At 40.7% G+C, this 19,246-nt stretch overlaps 3 protein-coding genes across 4 annotated transcripts; 1 reads left to right on the plus strand and 2 right to left on the minus strand.

Annotated features, from left to right (window-relative positions):
* Positions 1 to 504: 504 nt before the first annotated feature.
* Positions 505 to 3,058, minus strand: LOC123875805. The gene has a single exon (XM_045921849.1). It carries the CDS (start codon positions 2,932 to 2,934, stop codon positions 1,579 to 1,581), a length of 1,356 nt encoding a protein of 451 aa, XP_045777805.1. The 5' UTR covers positions 2,935 to 3,058; the 3' UTR covers positions 505 to 1,578.
* On the minus strand, positions 505 to 10,264 carry LOC123875803 (serine/threonine-protein kinase TBK1). Of its 2 annotated transcripts, XM_045921845.1 has the most exons (12): positions 9,490 to 10,264; positions 9,046 to 9,288; positions 8,347 to 8,574; positions 6,724 to 6,859; positions 6,316 to 6,467; positions 5,577 to 5,998; positions 4,866 to 5,045; positions 4,141 to 4,288; positions 3,732 to 3,866; positions 3,062 to 3,189; positions 3,002 to 3,013; positions 505 to 2,785 (listed from the first exon to the last, which is right to left on the minus strand). In XM_045921845.1, exons 1-10 carry the CDS (start codon positions 9,991 to 9,993, stop codon positions 3,073 to 3,075), a joined length of 2,265 nt encoding a protein of 754 aa, XP_045777801.1. In that variant the 5' UTR covers positions 9,994 to 10,264; the 3' UTR covers positions 505 to 2,785; positions 3,002 to 3,013; positions 3,062 to 3,072. The 2 variants fall into 2 exon arrangements, with proteins under 2 accessions (XP_045777801.1, XP_045777800.1); XM_045921844.1 differs by having other exon boundaries at positions 505 to 3,189; positions 9,490 to 10,263.
* Positions 10,265 to 11,208: 944 nt separating this feature from the next.
* LOC123875804 (cactin) lies at positions 11,209 to 18,665 on the plus strand. Its single transcript, XM_045921846.1, has 14 exons — positions 11,209 to 11,411; positions 11,653 to 11,818; positions 12,636 to 12,805; positions 12,930 to 13,167; positions 13,572 to 13,746; positions 14,491 to 14,624; positions 14,954 to 15,106; positions 15,597 to 15,720; positions 15,919 to 16,036; positions 16,277 to 16,371; positions 16,686 to 16,882; positions 17,197 to 17,399; positions 17,715 to 17,859; positions 18,452 to 18,665. Coding segments are annotated over exons 1-14 (2,109 nt in total). The 5' UTR covers positions 11,209 to 11,409; the 3' UTR covers positions 18,641 to 18,665.
* Positions 18,666 to 19,246: the final 581 nt, after the last annotated feature.

Here is a 19,246-nt window from a genome sequence, read left to right on the forward strand (position 1 = left end):
AAAAAAACACTCCAAACAAGCACAGCACGCGCGCCAGCAAACGCCATCACAGACGAAGTCCACCCCTCATTTTACGTTTGCGGTGATTAAAAAACCGGCCAAGTGCGAGCCAGACTCGCGCACCAAGGTTCCGTGCATGAAAATAAGTAAAAATCTGTTTTGGAATGAACAGGTAACCCTTTCATATGATACCCCACTTGGTATATATCTTAGGTACTTTAAAAGTTGAAAATACTAATTATTTGTTCATGAGCAATTTTAATTTTTTTTTGTGATGTAACCACAAATTCACTGTTTTCGAATTTTTCCCCATAAGTGTGCTATAAGCATTATAAGACTTACCTATCTGCCAAATTTCACGATTCTAGGTCAACGGGAAGTACCCTATAGGTATCGACAGTCGACAGACATACCACAGACCCACAGACAGACAATAAAGTGATTCTAGAAGAGCGCCTTTTCTCCTTTTAAGGTAGGGAACCCTAAAAATTAATAAAACAAGAATTTTAGAATAGAATTTTATTATGTTTTTATTAACAGTAAAATAACAATTGTTTGCATAAAAGTTTAAAACTCATAACTTTAAATACAGAATTAACCCTTAACAGTAACTACTATTTATTGAATGTAAAAGCACCAAGGAATATAATAAAACTTAACTAATACTTTAGAACTTGTAGCACTCTTTTCCTCTCACTTGCACATTATACATAGGTATAGTGTGTAAGTGAGAGGGAATAAAACTCCACCATTTTCGATTCGATTCTTTATTGGCATACAAGTAAAATATGTAAAATGCCCTTATGTAAATGATATCGGAATATATAAAAATAGAAATTAAACCCCCCAAATAGATCAAAATCAGGAGAACTAGACTATTACTATATAAATATGTATGAAATAATATTATTATCACATAAGTAATTAAAAAATAGAAATGGAACAATTCATGAGATCTTTAAAGGAAAACTCAGTCATTATAATATTTATAGCAATGTAGTTTAAATTACCAATCATATTATTATGAACTAAACTGTGGTTTTATTCTAGTTTTTAATACTGATTGCTTAGAATCTTCAGTAGGCAAGACAATAAGTTAACAAATAAGTCAAATTTTTGTCTGTATATAGACATGTGTTAGATATACATTTATGTAATAGAGAAAATCCATTATTCATCTTTCTAGCAAATCTATTTAATATTTTACAACTATACTATAACTTTTTACAGTACTTCCTTAGTATGAGTCTTAATTTACGAAAATTCGATGTAGTTTTTCTAATTTTTACAGCATCTGGTGTGAACTTTTAAATTAATATTGGTAATGTGGAATGTGACTAGTTGTAAAACAAATCACGAAAATCATGTGAGATGTGCAAATCTCGTGTAGGATTACATACATATTTTCCTCTGTGTGTGTGTGTGTGTGCGTGTGTATGCTTGTGTGTATGTGTGCGTGTGTGTAAACATGTATGTATGTGTCGTGTAGGTGTACACATATATGATTATGTACTACATACCTACATATTATATACAAGTTTCCATTGAGTATAAATAAATGCATAATTCTTGGACATATTAACTAAGTACACAGGCTGATTTGGAGTGCGGTTTTGTGCATCTGTTCTTATTGACATCCTCAGTGTCTTCTGGCAAAGAGTTGATCTCCTTACAGCTGGCAGACTCATATATTACAGTATTGATCCCGGACTCCAGAGAAGTCATAGATTCATCCGAACTCTCTAATGTAGTACTAGTCTCTGAATCAGAGCATTCCGTCGCATTATTTATATAATACTTACCTAAGTTACATTTATTCATGTTACATTCATTTTTTACATTCAATTTATTTCCACATTCATTTTTTACAGTTGTTAAAGCTAAAGAGGTTTCCGTGCACTTAAATCTAATATTTTCATATGCAACATCAGAATTCTGCATGTAGTAATCAGAACAGTTATTATCTAAATACATTCGACAGTCGTCCTTATTGCACCAACATTTATCATCACTCGTTAAATTATCGCTTAACTCAATATTTGGATTTGAATCACTGATTAAATTGCTATTTCTCATATTTGGATTTAAATCGTCTATAACGTTGTTTCCACCACTTAATACACCATCATTTAAAACATTAACATTTAGATTTGAATCACTATTAAAGTTGGTGTTACCACAACACTCTGTGTTTAAACACTTTAAACTTTCTTCTATGTAAAGTCTTGAGGCCCAATTTAATCTATTATCAACTATAAATTGACTTGTCTTAGGCTTATTAACTATAACCAATTTATTTGTCGTTTTACAATCACTTTTATCATTAATATTATCATCAGTTAAACAAATAGATGGCAAGAAGTTGCGACAGTCGCGTTGAGTACTGATAAAGTCACCAGGTTCCCCACCGGGACTAGCTCCGACAAGACAGTCGCGTTCGACATTAATAGAGTCACTAGGTTTCACAAAGTTACGGGACAAGTCAACACGACAGTCGCGATTGGCACTAATAAAGTAAGCAGGTTTTACATAACTATGGAGCACATCGTTAATAGAATCACTGGGTTTCACAAAGTTACGGGGAAAGTCATCGCGATAATCGCGATCGGGACTAATAGAGTCACTATTGTTTCCACGAGGATTAGCTACGTCGCGACAATTGCGTTCGGCATTAATAGAGTCACTAGGTATGACAAAGTTACGAGGAAAATCACGATAATCGTGATCAATGCAAATAGGGTCACAAGGTTTTTGAGAAGAATTATCTGCGTCGCGACAGTCGCGTTCGGTATTAACAGAGTCACTAGCTTTCGCAAAGTTATGGAAGACGCCATCGCGGTGGTCACTAGCAAGGTTACTGGGTTTTATAAATGTATCGGCACTTAGCTTTCCACAAGGATTAGTTACGACGCGACAGCTGCGCTCGGCATTCATAGAGTCACCAGATTTCACTAAACTACGGGATAAGTCACTAGGTTTGTCAGAGTCGCGACAGTCGCGATCGGCACTGGGAAGGTCACTGGGTTGCGCAGTGGAGCGGGGCGGGCTGTGGTCGCGCTCGCGGGGCGCGCGCTAGGGCGCCACGTCGGCGGTGAGGTGCAGCAGGCGCGCCACCAGGGCTGCGCTGGCGGCGGCGGCCGAGGACACGTTGTCGTGCTCCGCCAGCAGCGCGCGCAGCCCGGCTCCGCTCTGGTAAATTATTATTTATCATTTACATCATTACATTAAGGTCTGCAGCCACTAAGTGTGCAAAGTAGAGCGTGAGCCAGTCTAAATGTAATGATGTAGACATGAATGCAAATAAAGAAAGAATGAATCTCTGTCTTCTAAGTAAGATAACATACAACTCATATTCAATCTAAGAAAAGCATAGAATAAATCAATAATAAATAATTACTAAGAATAGTAATAAGTAATATAATAAGTAACAAATAGTAATAATAATAAATAATTACATAAAATTAATGAATTTTTCGTTAAATAAAAGTTATAAAAGTTACAGAATATTATAAACTAGAGTATAAAGGGGACTAATAGTTTTAGGTGCTATCTTTTTTTTTTTATTCAGATAAAAATTAGCTTTGACTGCAATCTCACCTGGTTGTAAGTGTGATTTTGGTCAAGTGCTTGCCGATAATGAATTAAAAAAAAAAGAGGTCTTTGCAGATCTGTAGAGGATTTAAAGTTTTCAGTGTAAGCAAGTGATGAACTATTGCTCTTGTGCTACGTACCGCAGAGACGCCGGTGTTGGCGGGCACGGCGGCGCCGCTCGCGCCGGGCGCGTGGCGCGCGCTCCTGTTGCCGCAGCTCTGACTGTCCACCGGGGCTTCTCTCTCCGCCGGCGCCTCCACCTTCTGCGCGCTCAACTGTCATGAGAGATGATGACATTAATAGGATTTTAACCGTTATCGATGGTCAATGAACCAGATTTTTTTTATCAGATGCACACAGTACAGCATAGTTTTGTACTGCAGACAGTTTTGCCAGATCAGACGTCCACTTCTATGTTGGTAGATAAGTGCGAAAAACATGAAAGATGACTGGTTTATATATTTCCTGATACTGAATGTGTATGTGTAACAAAAAAGGCCTGTCCAGCTGTGAACGCATGCAAGGCAATGGAGGGCTGATTCAACGTACCTGAGCCTGCGCCTCGTTGACCAGGGCCCGAGTGCGGTGCTCCGCGTCCTGCAGCCGAGCCGCCAACGCGAGCACTTTCAGCTCCGTGCTGGAGAGATCCTTGTCCAGGATCTGAGTCTGCAAGTACACGGTTTGCGCCACTTTATACCTGCAAACAATACATATTTATCTTTCCTAAGGTTTTCGTTAACAGTTCGTGCTTACAGGGAAATTAAAGGAACGATTTTCACTTGGACATAGTTCCAGAATTTTTAATTTTTAGAGTACTGTACCTCAAAAGGAAAAGCAGAACCCTGATCACTTTGTTGTCTGTCCATCTGTCAAGAAAACCTATAGGGTACTTCCAGTTGACCTAGAATCATGAGCAGGTAGGTAGGTCTCATAGGATAAGTGAAGGAAAAAATCCGAAAACTGTGAATTTGTAGTTGTATCACAAAAAAAAAAATTAAAATGTATTCCTGAACAAATAATTAGGTAATATTTTCAATTATCAAAGTAAGATACCAAGTGGGGTATCATATGAAAGGGTTTTACCTGTACATTCTAAAACTGATTTTAATTTATTTTTATACAAGATAGTTTTTGATTTATCATGCAAAATGTCGAAAAAATACCCGAGTACGGAACTCTAGGTGCGCGAGTCTGACTCGCACTTGGCCGCTTTTTATGATAGTATTTTACTTACACTTCAAGGAAAATGAAAGGAAGAGAGAAAAAATACGCACCAATCAGCGATGGCGTCGGCCCTCGCGCGAGCCAGCGGCGCGGCGCGCTGCAGCAGCGCCCGCGCGCGCCGCCCCGTCTCCGCCACGGTGATGCGTTCCAGTACGTGGAACTGCTCGTCGTTGTACGTGAGCGAGCGCGTGGCGCGGTCGCGCACCAGGTGCTGCCACGACTCGCGCAGCCTGTAACAATAACCCATGTCTACTAACTATATCATATATTATATGACTACTAATAGTTGTAGTCATACTAATAAATAGGTAAAACGTCCTTCCCCTTTCTTTCAAAGATAAAAGGCATATTAATTAATATTGTGACCTTCAAAAAAAGAAGACAAGCGCCTTTGGCTGCATCATTAGTCATCAGCTACTATTTGGTGCGAGGTCGCCATTCTAGCACTTTGGGACTCCAATGTCTATCGATTTTTTAAGCTATGTCAGGTATTACGAGTCTCCTATGGTCCTAATTGATGATTTAATCATGCAGATAAACTCCATCGCCCACTGAGTGACCCTGAGTCTTTCTTATTAGGCCTATAGTTAGAATGGAATATATTTTTATTCAAGTAAACTTTTACAAGTGCTTTTGAATAGTAACTATAAAAGTTAGTAACCAAATCTCGGATCCATAAGTCATCACTGACAATACACATTGTTTGAAGACTTCAAGCACTAAGGACTAAGGAAACTGTAGCGGTCGTGTGGAGCACACACCTCTCGACGAGCGTCTTGGCCTTGAGGTGCAGCCGCAGGTCGTTGGGGCAGGGCGAGTGCGGCAGCGCGTCGTCCCAGTCGGCGCGCAGCGCGGCGGCCGCGTGGCGCGTGCGCAGCGCCGCGGCCGCGCTGCGCAACGCCTCCGCCTCCGCCGCCACCAGCGACGCGGCCGGCGACCACGCGTCGCCCGTGGCGGCGGCCGGCCGCAGCGCGCGCACGGCGGTGGCGGCCAGGTCGAGCGCGCGCGCCGCGTCGTGCAGGCGCGCGGCGTGCGCGGCCAGCGCCTGCGCGCGCACGGCGGTGGCGGCGAGGCGCGTGGCCAGCAGCGCGCCCCAGCGTGTGACGCACGCGCCGCACAGCACGGACGCCGCGCACAGCGTCTCCACGCGCCGCTTCACCACGTGCCCTACGCTGCACGCCGTCTGAAATACATTTCACCTGAAAAGGGACGCCTTTGCTGCCTAAAGCCACTGAGCAAGTTTTAATTTACTTGGTGGCCATTTTTAAAGCCATCTCGGTTTTTTGTTATTTGTTGATATAACGGCAGGAGAAATACACAATATGTGAAAATTTCAACTCCCTTCCTATTACGGTTCTTAAGATACAGCCAGCTGACATACAGATGGTCGGGCAGTAGAGGCTTAGTATTAGAGTCCTGTTAGCATCTTTCGGGTACAGACTACAGAGCCCAAAGAAGCAGGCAACTCACTAGTCAATCAATATTGGTGTATCTGTATACCTTAGCCTGCGAAGCATCGTTTTCCACAGACACGATGTTGGGGAAGACGGGGAACTTGGGTATCTCGGGCTCCGGCGTCATGGACACGTTGTTGTTGTTCTTGTTGAACAGCATCAACGGCACTTCTGCTGTGGTGTCCGGGTAATTCTTGCCTGAAACAGAAAAATGGATGCCTTTACAGTGTTTTTGTAACTGGGACTGTATAGGAAAATCCAAAACATTAGAATCTACAGGGAAACTGTCTTAGTAAATATTAGATCTCTTTTGTAAAAAATCTAGTAAATTGTTTGGTCAAGCGTGAGTTGTCTATAAAAATGACCAAACTAACATTTTTTTACGAAAATGATCATTTTATTGTATCAGAAAAAAAAAATCGGGACAGCAGAAGTCTTTAAATTGAACACTTACCTAGCGTATTATCATCAATCTCTGTGAGCAGCAGAGTGTCCCGGTACAGCAGGATCTGAGACTCGGCCACCACGCTGGTCTGCTCACAGATATAGGTCTGCAGGTGCTCGTACTTCTCTTCCGGCTTGAGGAACACCTAAACAAAAATTCTAATATTACTCGTCACATATTTTGTTGTTTAACAGCATAGCCAATTTCCAGTGCTGAATAAATATTAAAAAAGATTTTTTAATAAAGGCAAAAGGACCAAATGATGAAAGAACTGAATGATGAATTACTCATGCAATTGTGTTATCGCCTCAACCCCTCGAGAAGGGATTAGGATAAAGTCCACCACTCTTACCAAATTGATAAAATTCGCACCTGTGAGAACATTATAGATAACTCTCAGGCATGCAGGTCTCCTCACTATGTTGTCCTTCACCATTGAAACAAATGATGTTTGAGGGCCCAGTGATTTTTGGATCCCTTTGGGATTGAACCCCAAAATTCCTAAATTGGAGGCCAACATCTTACCTACTAGGCTGTCACAGCTATGCAGTTGTATGGCGCTTATATATTTGTTTATTTATCCAGATACAAGTTAGCCCTTGACTGCAATTGTACCAATCCTAAGAGTGATGCGTGCTCATCTAGAAGGGGTATGGTAATTTTTGTTAAACCCACACCCTTTTGGTTTCTACATGGCATCATACCTAAATGCTGAATCACTTGGCGACACGGCTGTGCCGGTAGGGTGGTAACTAGCCACGACCAAAGCCTCCCACCAGACCATACCAATAATACGAGTCCAGCTGTAACTTTTGTAGTTTTTATTTAGCAGCAAGACTATTGCTTGCCATATTCATTACTCAAATCTAATAATAAAATCACCTTTGGTACTTGAAAAGTCAATGTTCTATTTTCACCTTTCACATTCTACATCATTTTTCACGCCTGTAGTTACCACCATTAATTCTAAGATATCCATAAATCATACAAGCAGCATTGAAAAAGGTTAATCGCGCGGAACGACGGCGCCTCGCTTCCCGCGCCGCCTCACAAGGTCTTGCGTAAATTCACGAAAAGGCACGAACTTTAATGAGAGGAACAATAAGGACCTTGGCTGAGTAATTGATAAGCATTAGGTACGAGTACATACTAGAAAATTTTCTTGAAATATCAAATTCACTAATAGCAGTTTTCTTTGTATTCATATTATTACAAATAATAAAAATTTGTACATAGTAATAACCTGTTTTACCGTGATCATGCTTTACTAATAATAATCAGTATCCCTCCAAACATTGATAGGTATCACTAGACACATTGATAGCTAACACAATATGATTCAGCAAGTCTAAAATTTATATGAGACTATCTACCAATTTGGATTTCAGTTTCTATTCCTATGGAATGCTATAATTGTTGTACCAAATTTTGTCAGAATAGGTTAAGCTGATGGGGTACGAAAAGGCAATAGACAGACAGACACACTTTCGGATTTATAATGCTAGTTTGGATGGTTTGGATTTAACAATAGTGCACTAATCAAAAGTTTTGTGAAAGATGGCAGATAAATCTCTTTCTATTAAAAGAATTGTGAGAAAATTGCATTTTTAAATTTAAGCCTTATAAACTAACCTTTAAACTAGCAGCCTTATTAACATGAAAGATATGAACAGGTTTAGTGGAGGTCACCATCTGAACCTCAGAGAAGAACCTGTCAAAGGTCCATATCCTGTGAGGGTCCACCTCCAGCAGGCCGGCCAGCAGGGGCGTGACAATCTTGCGGAGCCCCGCGCTGAGCTGACAGTGCGACGGCAGTTCTCTGGCCCACTCTATGGGGCCGTTTTCTGTTGTTTGTGTTCCCTGGTAAAAAAAACAATGTAATCTTTATCTGTAGTTGAAGTAAAACTTCTTTGTCAATGTGACAGATATTATAATTAATTTAAAAAAAAACAATTCATGTTCGAATGAGTTTAGTGAGTGAGTTTTGAAAATGAGAGACTGATAAAAAATAAGCTTTTACTTTTACTAGCTACTTGGTGTTTTTAAATGCCTCAATAAAAGATGGCAAACTCATAACAGCTGATCAGACAACACCCAGGGCTGACTGCTTTATGCTCTACAGGCACAGACAGGCTAATTCTGACAGAGTTCTGTCTGCAGTTCTTTTTCATGAAGAAATTAAGAGCAAAAAGTAGTTTTAAGTCATTGCCAAAAAACATGGGAAATTAGAAACTTTAACTAAGTACCTACCAAGTTTAACTACTAAGTAGTAGTTAAAGGAATACCCAAAAGTTAAAACCAAGGATTACAATCAAAAAGATATATACTAACCGCAATAACTCCCGAAGCTTTTTTAGTGGTGATATAAAACATGGTCTCCTTATTCCTCCTCCCACCATATGGCCTGAACGGCAGCTGCCCCGTGGCCACATGGTATAGCGTCACTCCGATGGACCACAAGTCCACTGTTGCTCCAAAACTCTTCCCCACTGGCTTCCTTAACACTGCTCTCTCATACATGTCTGGGTGAAGGTACTCTTCCGTTCCATATAGTGATACAAACTGCTCTTCTTCCTGTAATAGAATAATAATTAATATTCACTGTCATATCTCTACCTATATTATAAATGCTAAATTACGTTTATTTTTTGGTTTATTTGCAACAAAGCAATTGGTTACTTTCTATCCCAGAAAATCAAGGTTTTCCCATAGGATATTAAAAACCTAAATCCACAGTTGTGTGTGGGGTTGTTAGTGATAAATAAAATAATGTACCTGCAACTCTCTTGCAGCTCCAAAGTCTGTTAACTTATACGTAGTAGTCCCATCTTCGTTGATAAACTTCATGATGTTACCAGGCTTCAAGTCCCTGTGCACTAGATTGTTGTCGCGCAAGTGCTTCATGCCAGCCGTTAGATGTTCCACGACGAGTAGAAACTCGTGCTCTTGAAGGCCGTACGTGTTCTCGGGATCGTCGAGGATATTGAACAGACTTCCACCCGTGCACAGCTCCATGACGATGACTTTTCCTCTGCCTTCCTGCTCCTCTTCGATAGCTAGCAGTTTCACGATGTTCTCATGCTTCACTTTCTTCAAAACCTCGAATTCACGCATCTGTACATCGTGAGGTCTCATATGACTGAGTTGGTTGAACGTTTTCACAGCCACTGGCTCCCCGTTGTTCTTGTTAACCCCTTGAAAAACTGCGCCGGTAGCCCCTTTCCCTAACACACTGGTAGTGCACCACACATAATTTTCGGATCCTCTCAAGAAAGACATTTTTTGTTTATTAAAATATCTTGTGTTGACTGATCAACTCGTTTTGCACTTCTTAAATAAACCAATGTTGAATTATGTTTAAGTACAATCTAAAATGATGCCTTTTGTTCTAATATCCTGTATTAGTTGAATTGGCAAACCACAATATACCGTAATTAATTAAATAAATTAAATTAAAATAAATTCACTTTCATTTTATTTTTTAGTTGATTTTATTTCGGTAAATTTCGCCACAGACTAATAATTTCTTAAACTTCACAAATTTCAGACTTCAGACCGTTAGTGATAATATACTCTTTGGTTTAGACAAGTCAGAGCAAGGTCAGAGCACAGACGAATCCGGAGTATCTCTCTTTAGGCTTCCGTACAGCCTAAAGAGCGAGGCCCGACTCGCACTTGACCAGTTTTTATTTTGACATTTGGCTTTGACGTTGTTATGGTGACTTAGTTCGATTGCGATAGAATGACAGCTACAATGTTACGATCAGTGTTGCCACTTTAGTGATTTTGTCACTAGATTTAGTGAATTTTAGGAGTTAGACAGTGATAATCTGAAAAAGAAATCACTGAAAAATTATTTGATGACTTTTAGTGATATTTAACGAATGTTGTGCTTTAGATCCAGGGTACACTTTGGCGAGTAAAAAATACCTGTTTCGGAACGTAGCTTTAGACGTCTTTGTTTGGTTATGCTTAGGGATTCCCCAATAATAAACCAAACCTAACACGTATGTAAAGTTTGTATGAGTGAGTGCTGCATATTATTGCTTTTATTTAGTTATTTGCTAGTTTTCGTTCGCGAAAGTAGGAGACAATAAGTACTTATCGAAATCCCTCAAGTCAATATCTACATCTGCAATAAATAATCGATCAAGATGAAGAACAATTACCAACAGAAGTATTTGAAGTTGATTTTTAGTTTTGTCATGTTTAATTTTATTCATTGTATTCACAATTAAAATATTATTTTTGAATTACCTTGTGATTTAATTTTAAATGATTTAGTGAATTCTGGGGATTTTTTCAGTTAAAAATATCGCTAAATCTGGTGAAATTTCAGACCAAAACTAGTGAAAAAGTTTTTTGCAAGGTGGCAACACTGGTTACGATCGCAATCACCTCTGATTGGTTGGTGCTCGCTCACTATTAGCTACAACGCATTGTTGCAATTATAGCAATAGTATAAAAGCCAATAACAACAATTGCAATTGTAATTATGATTGAGCATTAACGTCACAATATTTGTTGTGAAATATTCATAATCATATCTTAAGAAATATTTTAAGATTTTCTCAGTACTTTCCGAGACAATTCCATGTAAATTGTCTGTTTTGAAATGATGTTTTGTTATTTTAGCTAGTTTTCTTTTCGTAAGAAATAAGATGCCTTAAAGGTAGTATAAAAAAGTGCCAGAAAATGTAAGTCCTTACTTTTCATATTTTTTTCAAAAATCAAACTTTAGTAATATCTTATTCGGATAGCTTTTACATTGACATGTATAAATCATACAAGTATTAAATCTCCAGTATTTCTCAAACAATTCTATCTAAATTAACTTTAACTAAACTTCTAGAGAGTGTTAGAAATCTTGTCCTATCTTGATTTATTATTATGAAATTTTACTATAATAATTATTATTTATTATTATTATTATTTTAGGTCATCAAAACAATCAGTGAGCAGATATGAGTCTCGCAGTAGATCACTTGAAAAGCATCAGAGTTCCAGAGCTAGGAGTAGAGACCAAGACAGGGGTAGATCAAGATCAAAGAGTAAGCACAAGTCCTCCAGCAGAGAGAAGACATCAAAACACAAAAAGAGCAAGGTAGATTCCATCCAACTATAACCTGCTTCTTCTCTTGTTTGGTGGCTTTCTATAGTGCCAAACCAAACTATAACCTTATTCAATATTAGTAGCTTTGGTTAGACGCCTCCTACTAACTTCACTTCTTAATGTAATTATAGCTAGTCTGCATGTTTTCACATGTATAGAATTTTAAAAATCCTTAGTGGGAGTTCACATCATAATAGAGAGAACATGCTAAATATCAAGTTTATAGACTACTTTGGTTTGGTCAGTCAGTTTATCCTTTTATAATAATAGTGTACAGACAGTGTTGGTAACTCACCAGACTTGTGAGTTCACTTACAAGAGGTGTTAGTTTGTCTCTTCCTCCTGACTTCACTCAAACATTGTCTGATAGTATTTGAGTATATAAATTATTCTAAAACAAGCCATGTGGCTGATTTGGAATCCCATCTCAGGAAACATGTAAATGAATTTTAATGCCTAAAGTTTCGACTCTAAACTATCATGAATTTCTAATAATGCTGATACAACTGACTTATGAACAGAAGCCTAAACACCAAATTCCACATTTGTCACTTTAAAAATGATGTTTTTTCCCCATACAAACTTTCATCCATTATTTTATTAATTAGATGTCTAGATTTTTCTAACATGTTTTTAGTGTTTAAACTATTGTGATCGATATTGGTATTAATTATTATATGTGTTTGCTATCTGAACCCAGATGCTTGGCGCTCATATTTGACTGGATACTTTTTTATATAATATACTTAACACAGTAATCTCTACTTAAAATCTTATTTAAAGCAGGAATGTTGCTATTCTATTGTAGAAGAAGAAGAAGAAATCCAGCAGCAGCTCATCTAGCAGTTCCTCCAGTGACAGTGATGAGGAGGAGTTAAAGCTACTGCAACGGCTGGAGGCAGAGAGGTTGAGATTGAGAGAAGAGAAGAAGAAGCAGAAAGAGTTGCTGAAGGCCAATGAAACTCCTGAGGAGAAGAGGTTTGCTATCTCTATTACCTTGGATTTTTTGATTACAGCAGATTTGTGGACCTCTAGATGGAATGCTTCTTTATTTCGGATTTATTTTAATGGCTTGTTTTAAAGAATTGCATTTTGTATTCAGAGCGCGGCGTCTGAGAGAAAAGCAAGAAAAGGAGCGCAAGCGTCGCGAGCGCATGGGTTGGGACAATGAGTACCAGTGCTACACCAACCAAGACAACCCCTTTGGTGACTCGGCTCTTACACACACCTTCGTGTGGTCCAAGAAGCTGGCCAAGGAGGGCGTCAAGACCGTGTCGCGCGACGAGCTGGAGGCCCTGAACAGACAGAAGCAGATGGAGAACAAGATTGAGCTGGAGAAGGTAATTATTACTTCAATCATGTCAATAATAATTCACCCTTACCAAAGGACGCATTTAATTTATCTTTATAAATTTAACTGATATTCGCGATATTTAGGTTTGTAAAAATCCAGCGCAAACTCTTTGACTTTTGGGTACATAAATTAGCCTACGTCACTTTCCAGGACTTTGACCATAACCATGAAAAAAAAAACACGTTGATCCGTTGCACCATGCATTGTGACTTGATTGAAGGAAAAACTAACACACAAACACACTGGCATTAACAATATATTGAAAAAATGTAGAAACCCCCTTTGTCGAATCAGCGCTCACGCACACACGTTTAAAAAACAAAATTAAATGATCACTCCTTCTGCAACAAGAAGAAAAAGAATGTGAGTGTAAATGGTATCCCGGTATAGGTGAAGCAGCGTCGGCTGGAGCGCGAGGCGGAGCGCGCGGCGCGCGAGGCGGAGGCGGCGGCCGCGGCGCGCGCGCGCGAGGCGGCGCAGTTCCACAGCTGGGCGCGCCACGAGGATGCCTTCCATCTGCATCAGGCGCGCCTCAGGAGCCAGATTCGCATCCGCGATGGACGAGGTATACATACTTGTTTGTGCTACATTCTACGTTCATATGATTTTAGGCTAATTTTGTGGTTTTATCATGATCAACCCATCGCCGGCCCACTACAAAGAGTACGGATTGTGGATTTGTGGACATTATGGAGAACTCTCAGGCGTGCAGGTTTCCTGACGATGTTTTCCTTCACCGTTAAAGCATTGCAAGTTAGAAGTGCGTAGCCGGGATCGAACCCCCGACCTCCCGAAAAGAAAACCGACGTCTTAACCACGAAGCTATCAATTCGTGGTGTAACGACATTATATGAGGAGGTGGGAGACGGAACCTAACTTTTCCGCTTCTGACATTTCCTTTTTTTTTAGATTCTCGTTTGTCAAGGTAGATTACAACATCTGTATCAAAAACGAAATATTTCCTGCCTTAAACGGCACGTAAAAACATGTTTTTCTTCCAAAACCTTCACATTTCTTCATTAAAAATGTTAGTATTGTCTAAAATTCTATATAGGAAATGTTAGGTTCTGTTCGCCAACTCCTCATATTACAATGTAAATAAGGAGCATGTATCACTAATGATGCAATGATTTTGAGCCATATAGTGACTTGGGTATCAGAATACATTAAATTGGTTAGAAATAATAGAATCCTCTGAAGTGTGATCCTTATTTACAGCTAAATACTTAAGTAAGAACCTTATTTACAGCTAAATACTAAATTCAGAATCTTTTACATTTAAATACTAAAGTGTGAACCTTATTTACAGCCAAACCGATAGACCTGCTAGCGTGGTACGTGAGTTCAGAGCAGTGTGTGGACGCGTTGGAGATGCATGAGCCCTACACATACCTCAATGGATTGCACGCACAGGACTTGGAGGATCTACTTGAGGATATTAAGGTAAATTTGAATAATTATATACTTGTTTTCGTTTTATGCCTTTACATTATTTTTATTCAAATAGGCCTCTTTCTCTATAAATAACCTAAGAAACAGATTTGTCAACTTATTCATTGTGAGATTGGCTTGCGCTTTACGACAGTAATGATGCCTAGTAAAAAGCAATGACACAAGCCACTACACTACACTGTAGTTATATGCGGTCGACATCCTCTACCGGCATCCATTTTTCGTGCCACGTCGTAAACACCTTGAAGGCAAGCGCACTCCTACCTAGACCTCGTCATTGCTTTTATGTTTTTAGAAAAACAATATATATGTTTACCCAGGTATACAAGGAGCTGGAGCAGAACGCGAACCAGTCGTACTGGGAAGACGTTCAGACCATCGTGGTGGACGAGCTCAGCAAGCTGCGCAGACTGCACGCGCCCGGCGCGCGGCGCGACGGCGTGCACGAGGCCGTCGCCGAGGACGTCACGCAGGTTCAAACATTCTAATATTGGTTGCTTTCTTGAATACAGGACCTCAGGGTCCTCCCTCACACTCCTTCATTGGAAGACGCCGCTCTTGATCTAACTGAAACTATTACCAGATCTCATTCAGAGATCAGATCGTTAGACCAGAGGTTAAAATGCTTGGATTTGTCTAAAGCCCTTGACACTGTTTTTATCCCCATACTACCAGAAAAGCTGGATAAAATAGGAATCATGGGTATAGCGTTGGATGTTTTCAAATATTACTTGTCAAACAAATTAAGGTAAATGAATACCTAAGCGATGATATGTCTCTTCCGTCCTATGGGGTCCCCCGGGAAGCATTTTGGGCCTACGTTATTTCTTATTTACATGAACAATCTGTGTCGCCCGTCTTTTCTAAATGCAAATTATAACTTATGCAGATAATATTGTTATTTCTTCCATGCGCTTAAAGAAGTTTAAGTTGAAAAACAGTAAAATGTGAGTGTTGTCGCAGATCTTCAAGGGCAAGACGGGCGCGCAGCTGGAGGCGCTGCAGGCGCAGATCGAGCACAAGATCAGCGGCAAGAAGGACGGCGTGGACGTGCCCTACTGGGAGAGCCTGCTGAGCCAGCTCAAAGGTGCGTTACATTATAGTAATTAGCTAATGTGAGTCATAGATCTTCAAGAATCAATTACAATCCAGGTATCTTTAAAACAAGAGTGACCAGGCATCTTCTAGGTAAACGCGTCCCATCTTCATCACTTTCCATCAGGTGTGATTGTGGTCAAGCGCTTGCCTGTAATGAATTTAAAAAATATGTTGATGTTGTTGTCAGCTCACATGGCGCGCGCGCGTCTGCGGGATCGTCACCAAGAAAACCTTCGAAGGAAGCTGCAGCTGCTCAAGCGAGAGCAGGGCGTGCAGCTCGCCGAGCCCGGCTCCGACGCGCAGGGGTGAGTGACCAAATTTCCAGGATGCAAGCTACCTCTGTACTAAACGTATAAATCGGTTAAACGTTAACATCCCATAGGAACCCTTTAATTTTCCGGGATAAAAAGAAGCCTATGCCCGTCCCCGTGATGTAAGCTAACGCTGTACCAAATTTCAAATTCGGTCAATCTGTTGGCCGTGAGAAGCTAGCACACAGACACTTTCACATTTATAACATTAAGTATGGATGGCACTTATTGCAGGTCGCAAAGCCCCGAGCTCAAGGCAGAAGCGGGTCCATCGGAGGCGGACAAGCAGCCGAGCGCCCCCGAGCCCGAAGACGCCGAGCGCAACGAAGGTAAGTCTATTAAAATCCAAAAAATATCAAAATATACTGAAAACAGTGAATTTGTGGTTACATCATAAAAAATAAATAAATGTGGTCATCAACAAATAACATTTTCAAATTTCAAAGTAAGATAACTATACCAAGTTGTGTATGATATGAAAGGGCTTTACCTGTACATTCGAACACAGATTTTATTTGATATTATGCATAATAGTCTCAAGTTTATTGTGCAAAATGTTGGAATGAATTCCCGGGTGCGGAACCCTCGGCCGGTTTTCCTCTATTTACCCCATGCCAGTGATGTCGATGGATTTTGTTGGTAGACGCGGAGGAGGAGGAAGCGTGGAGCGTGTCGCAGTACACGGCCGGGAACTACTCCCCGCAGTACCTCGGGCCCGGCGCGCTGGAGCCCGGCACTCTGCTGACGGAGGCGGAGGAGGACGTGCAGAGGCTCGCGTACCTGCGCTCGCGGCTGCACGCCGCCGCCGCCGCCTCCATACACGCCGCTGCGCTGCTCGCGGTGAGTGTGCGACTAGCTTTACAACTGTGCTCTCTATCCCACCCTTAGAACCAAACTGATTCAACTCAAAAAGCTTCCCTTTTGATATAACCTCAGTTTTTGATGCCTGGTTTGATTATATCTGATCGGTAACTAGAGACGGTACTAATTGATCGCAAAAGCGTGCTCAGTTGACGCGAACTGCACACGGATTGGGTGTATTGTATAGTAATACAGAAGCGTGCGGATTTCGCGAGACCGATGTCTCTCGATACTTTATCCCACAAACTACTTTTGGACTTTTTATAATATGTTTACTGTCGTGCGCGGCACAGAGTCAGGCTTCAGCGCCGGCGGCAGCGGGCGCGGCGGCGGGCGACGCGTCCACGGCCGCGCTGACGGCCGCCGCGCGCCGCGCCATGGACGGCTCGGCCGCGGACGGCAACGCGGCGCAGTTCAGCGTGGAGCAGCCGCTGCCCGACCAGCCGTGTCTGTGGGCCGACAAGTACCGCCCGAGGAAACCGAGATACTTCAACAGGTAAACTGGTGACTAAAACACTCACACAATACATACAACTGAAAATTTTAAACTGACTTTTTTAAACTTTTTAAGAATCAAGTGGGAACTCTTTGATTTTCCGGGATGAAAAGTAGCCTAAATAGCCAAATTTCATCAAAATTGGTTAAACTGTTGAGCAGTGAAAAGCTAGCAGATAGACAGAGACACCTTCGCATTTATAATATTAGTAATGATAAAAACTCATCACTATAGCCTGTTCAGGGAGATGAGCTAGTAAGTGGATGCCGGCCGGCGTGGGCGATGGGGTGAAATAATGATTCGTTTCTGTTACAGAGTGCACACGGGCTTCGAGTGGAACAAGTACAACCAGACCCACTACGATATGGACAATCCGCCGCCCAAGATCGTGCAGGGCTACAAGTTCAACATCTTCTACCCCGACCTCATCGACAAGAACGCCACACCCGAGTTTTCACTGGTGAGTGCTCTAATTCTTGTGCTACAAAAATAAAATTTTAAATTTCGTGAGTCGAAACACAGCTGCATTAAAGTAAAATGGAACTTAACAGCCTCATTTTAAAGCCCAGGTTTATCCATACGTCTACTGAATAGGGACTATTAGTATTAGCGACTTTTTCAAACGTCAAAACGCTCGCTAAGTAAGGGAGCTTGTATGAAATATACAAATGAGGCGTCATACACATTTGCCGTACTTTTATCGATAATTGAAAATGAAAATGTTTGGCAAAGTTAAAACTAACAGGGGATGTGGATTTTATGAATTTTGGAAAGCCCTTTAATTAATAACTAGCTGACGCCCGCGACTTCGTCCGCGTGGATTTAGGTTTTTCGAAATCCTGTGGGAACTCTTTGGTTTTCCGGGATAAAAAGTAGCCTATGTGCTAATCCAGGATATTATCTATCTCCATTCTGAATTTCAGCCAAATCCGTCCAGTAGTTTTTGCGTGAAGGAGTAACAAACATACACACACACACACACATACAAACTTTCGCCTTTATAATATTAGTGTGTAATTTATTTTTGACATATTCACTTGTCATTATTGTAGAAACCGTGTCCAGAAAACCCGGAGTTTGCAGTGCTGCGGTTCCACGCGGGCCCGCCCTACGAGGACATCGCGTTCAAGATCGTCAACCGCGAGTGGGAGTACTCGTACAAGCGCGGCTTCCGCTGCCACTTCCACAACAACATCTTCCAGCTGTGGTTCCACTTCAAACGCTACCGATACAGACGTTGAATACATTGCACTTGTTCATATTGCACACGTCTTGTTTCATTACATCATTCCCTCATCCCTGTCCCTTCTATGATACTAAAGTCTGACCAGAATTATAAAAAACTTGTTCTGGGGGTGCCACTACTATAATGGTGTATGGTCAGCACTAAATATAATAATTATGGTGTTGCATATATTAGTTCCACAGGTTTTCCGTAATTTGGAGAGGTATTTTGTTTTTCGATAATATAACAGCCTTAAAAAGAAATTGACGATACTAGAGTGAACTAGAGAGGAAACTCGGTTTGATCCTGAAATCGAAATCTGTCAAATATTAGGCTAGAGAGATGTGAAATCCAAGTTTAGTAGGTCATTTCATAGCCTACCTAGCATCAAATATAGGTAATATTTTGATAACACCTTATAAATTATACCTTTTTACATGAAAAACAAATGGAAATCCATGCACTATACAGTAGTTTTTGAGATTAGTGCACACACATGAGGTTGTTCACCAGCGTTGCCTAATCAGCTAAAATAATCAATTGCACTTCTTGCCAATTTCATACCAGCGGTACTTTATTTTGTGAGCATTTGAATAAGGCATCATAAGACCAATCAACATAG

This window comes from Maniola jurtina, chromosome 20 (genome assembly GCF_905333055.1).
Source record: "Maniola jurtina chromosome 20, ilManJurt1.1, whole genome shotgun sequence".
Classification (NCBI taxonomy): Eukaryota; Metazoa; Arthropoda; class Insecta; order Lepidoptera; family Nymphalidae; genus Maniola; species Maniola jurtina.

Excerpts from the sequence above, each read along its gene's own strand:
- LOC123875805 (XM_045921849.1), bottom strand. The coding sequence starts at position 2,934 with ATGAATGCCGAGCGCAGCTGTCGCGTCGTAACTAATCCTTGTGGAAAG.
- LOC123875804 (XM_045921846.1), top strand. Across the intron at positions 11,819-12,635 it reads CAAAACACAAAAAGAGCAAG|AAGAAGAAGAAGAAATCCAG; the intron begins GTAGATTCCATC and ends ATTCTATTGTAG. Across the intron at positions 12,806-12,929 it reads GAAACTCCTGAGGAGAAGAG|AGCGCGGCGTCTGAGAGAAA; the intron begins GTTTGCTATCTC and ends TTTTGTATTCAG.
- LOC123875803 (XM_045921845.1), bottom strand. The coding sequence starts at position 9,993 with ATGTCTTTCTTGAGAGGATCCGAAAATTATGTGTGGTGCACTACCAGT. Across the intron at positions 6,860-8,346 it reads ATAAGGCTGCTAGTTTAAAG|GTGTTCCTCAAGCCGGAAGA; the intron begins GTTAGTTTATAA and ends ATTTTTGTTTAG. Across the intron at positions 6,468-6,723 it reads GATTGATGATAATACGCTAG|GCAAGAATTACCCGGACACC; the intron begins GTAAGTGTTCAA and ends TTTCTGTTTCAG.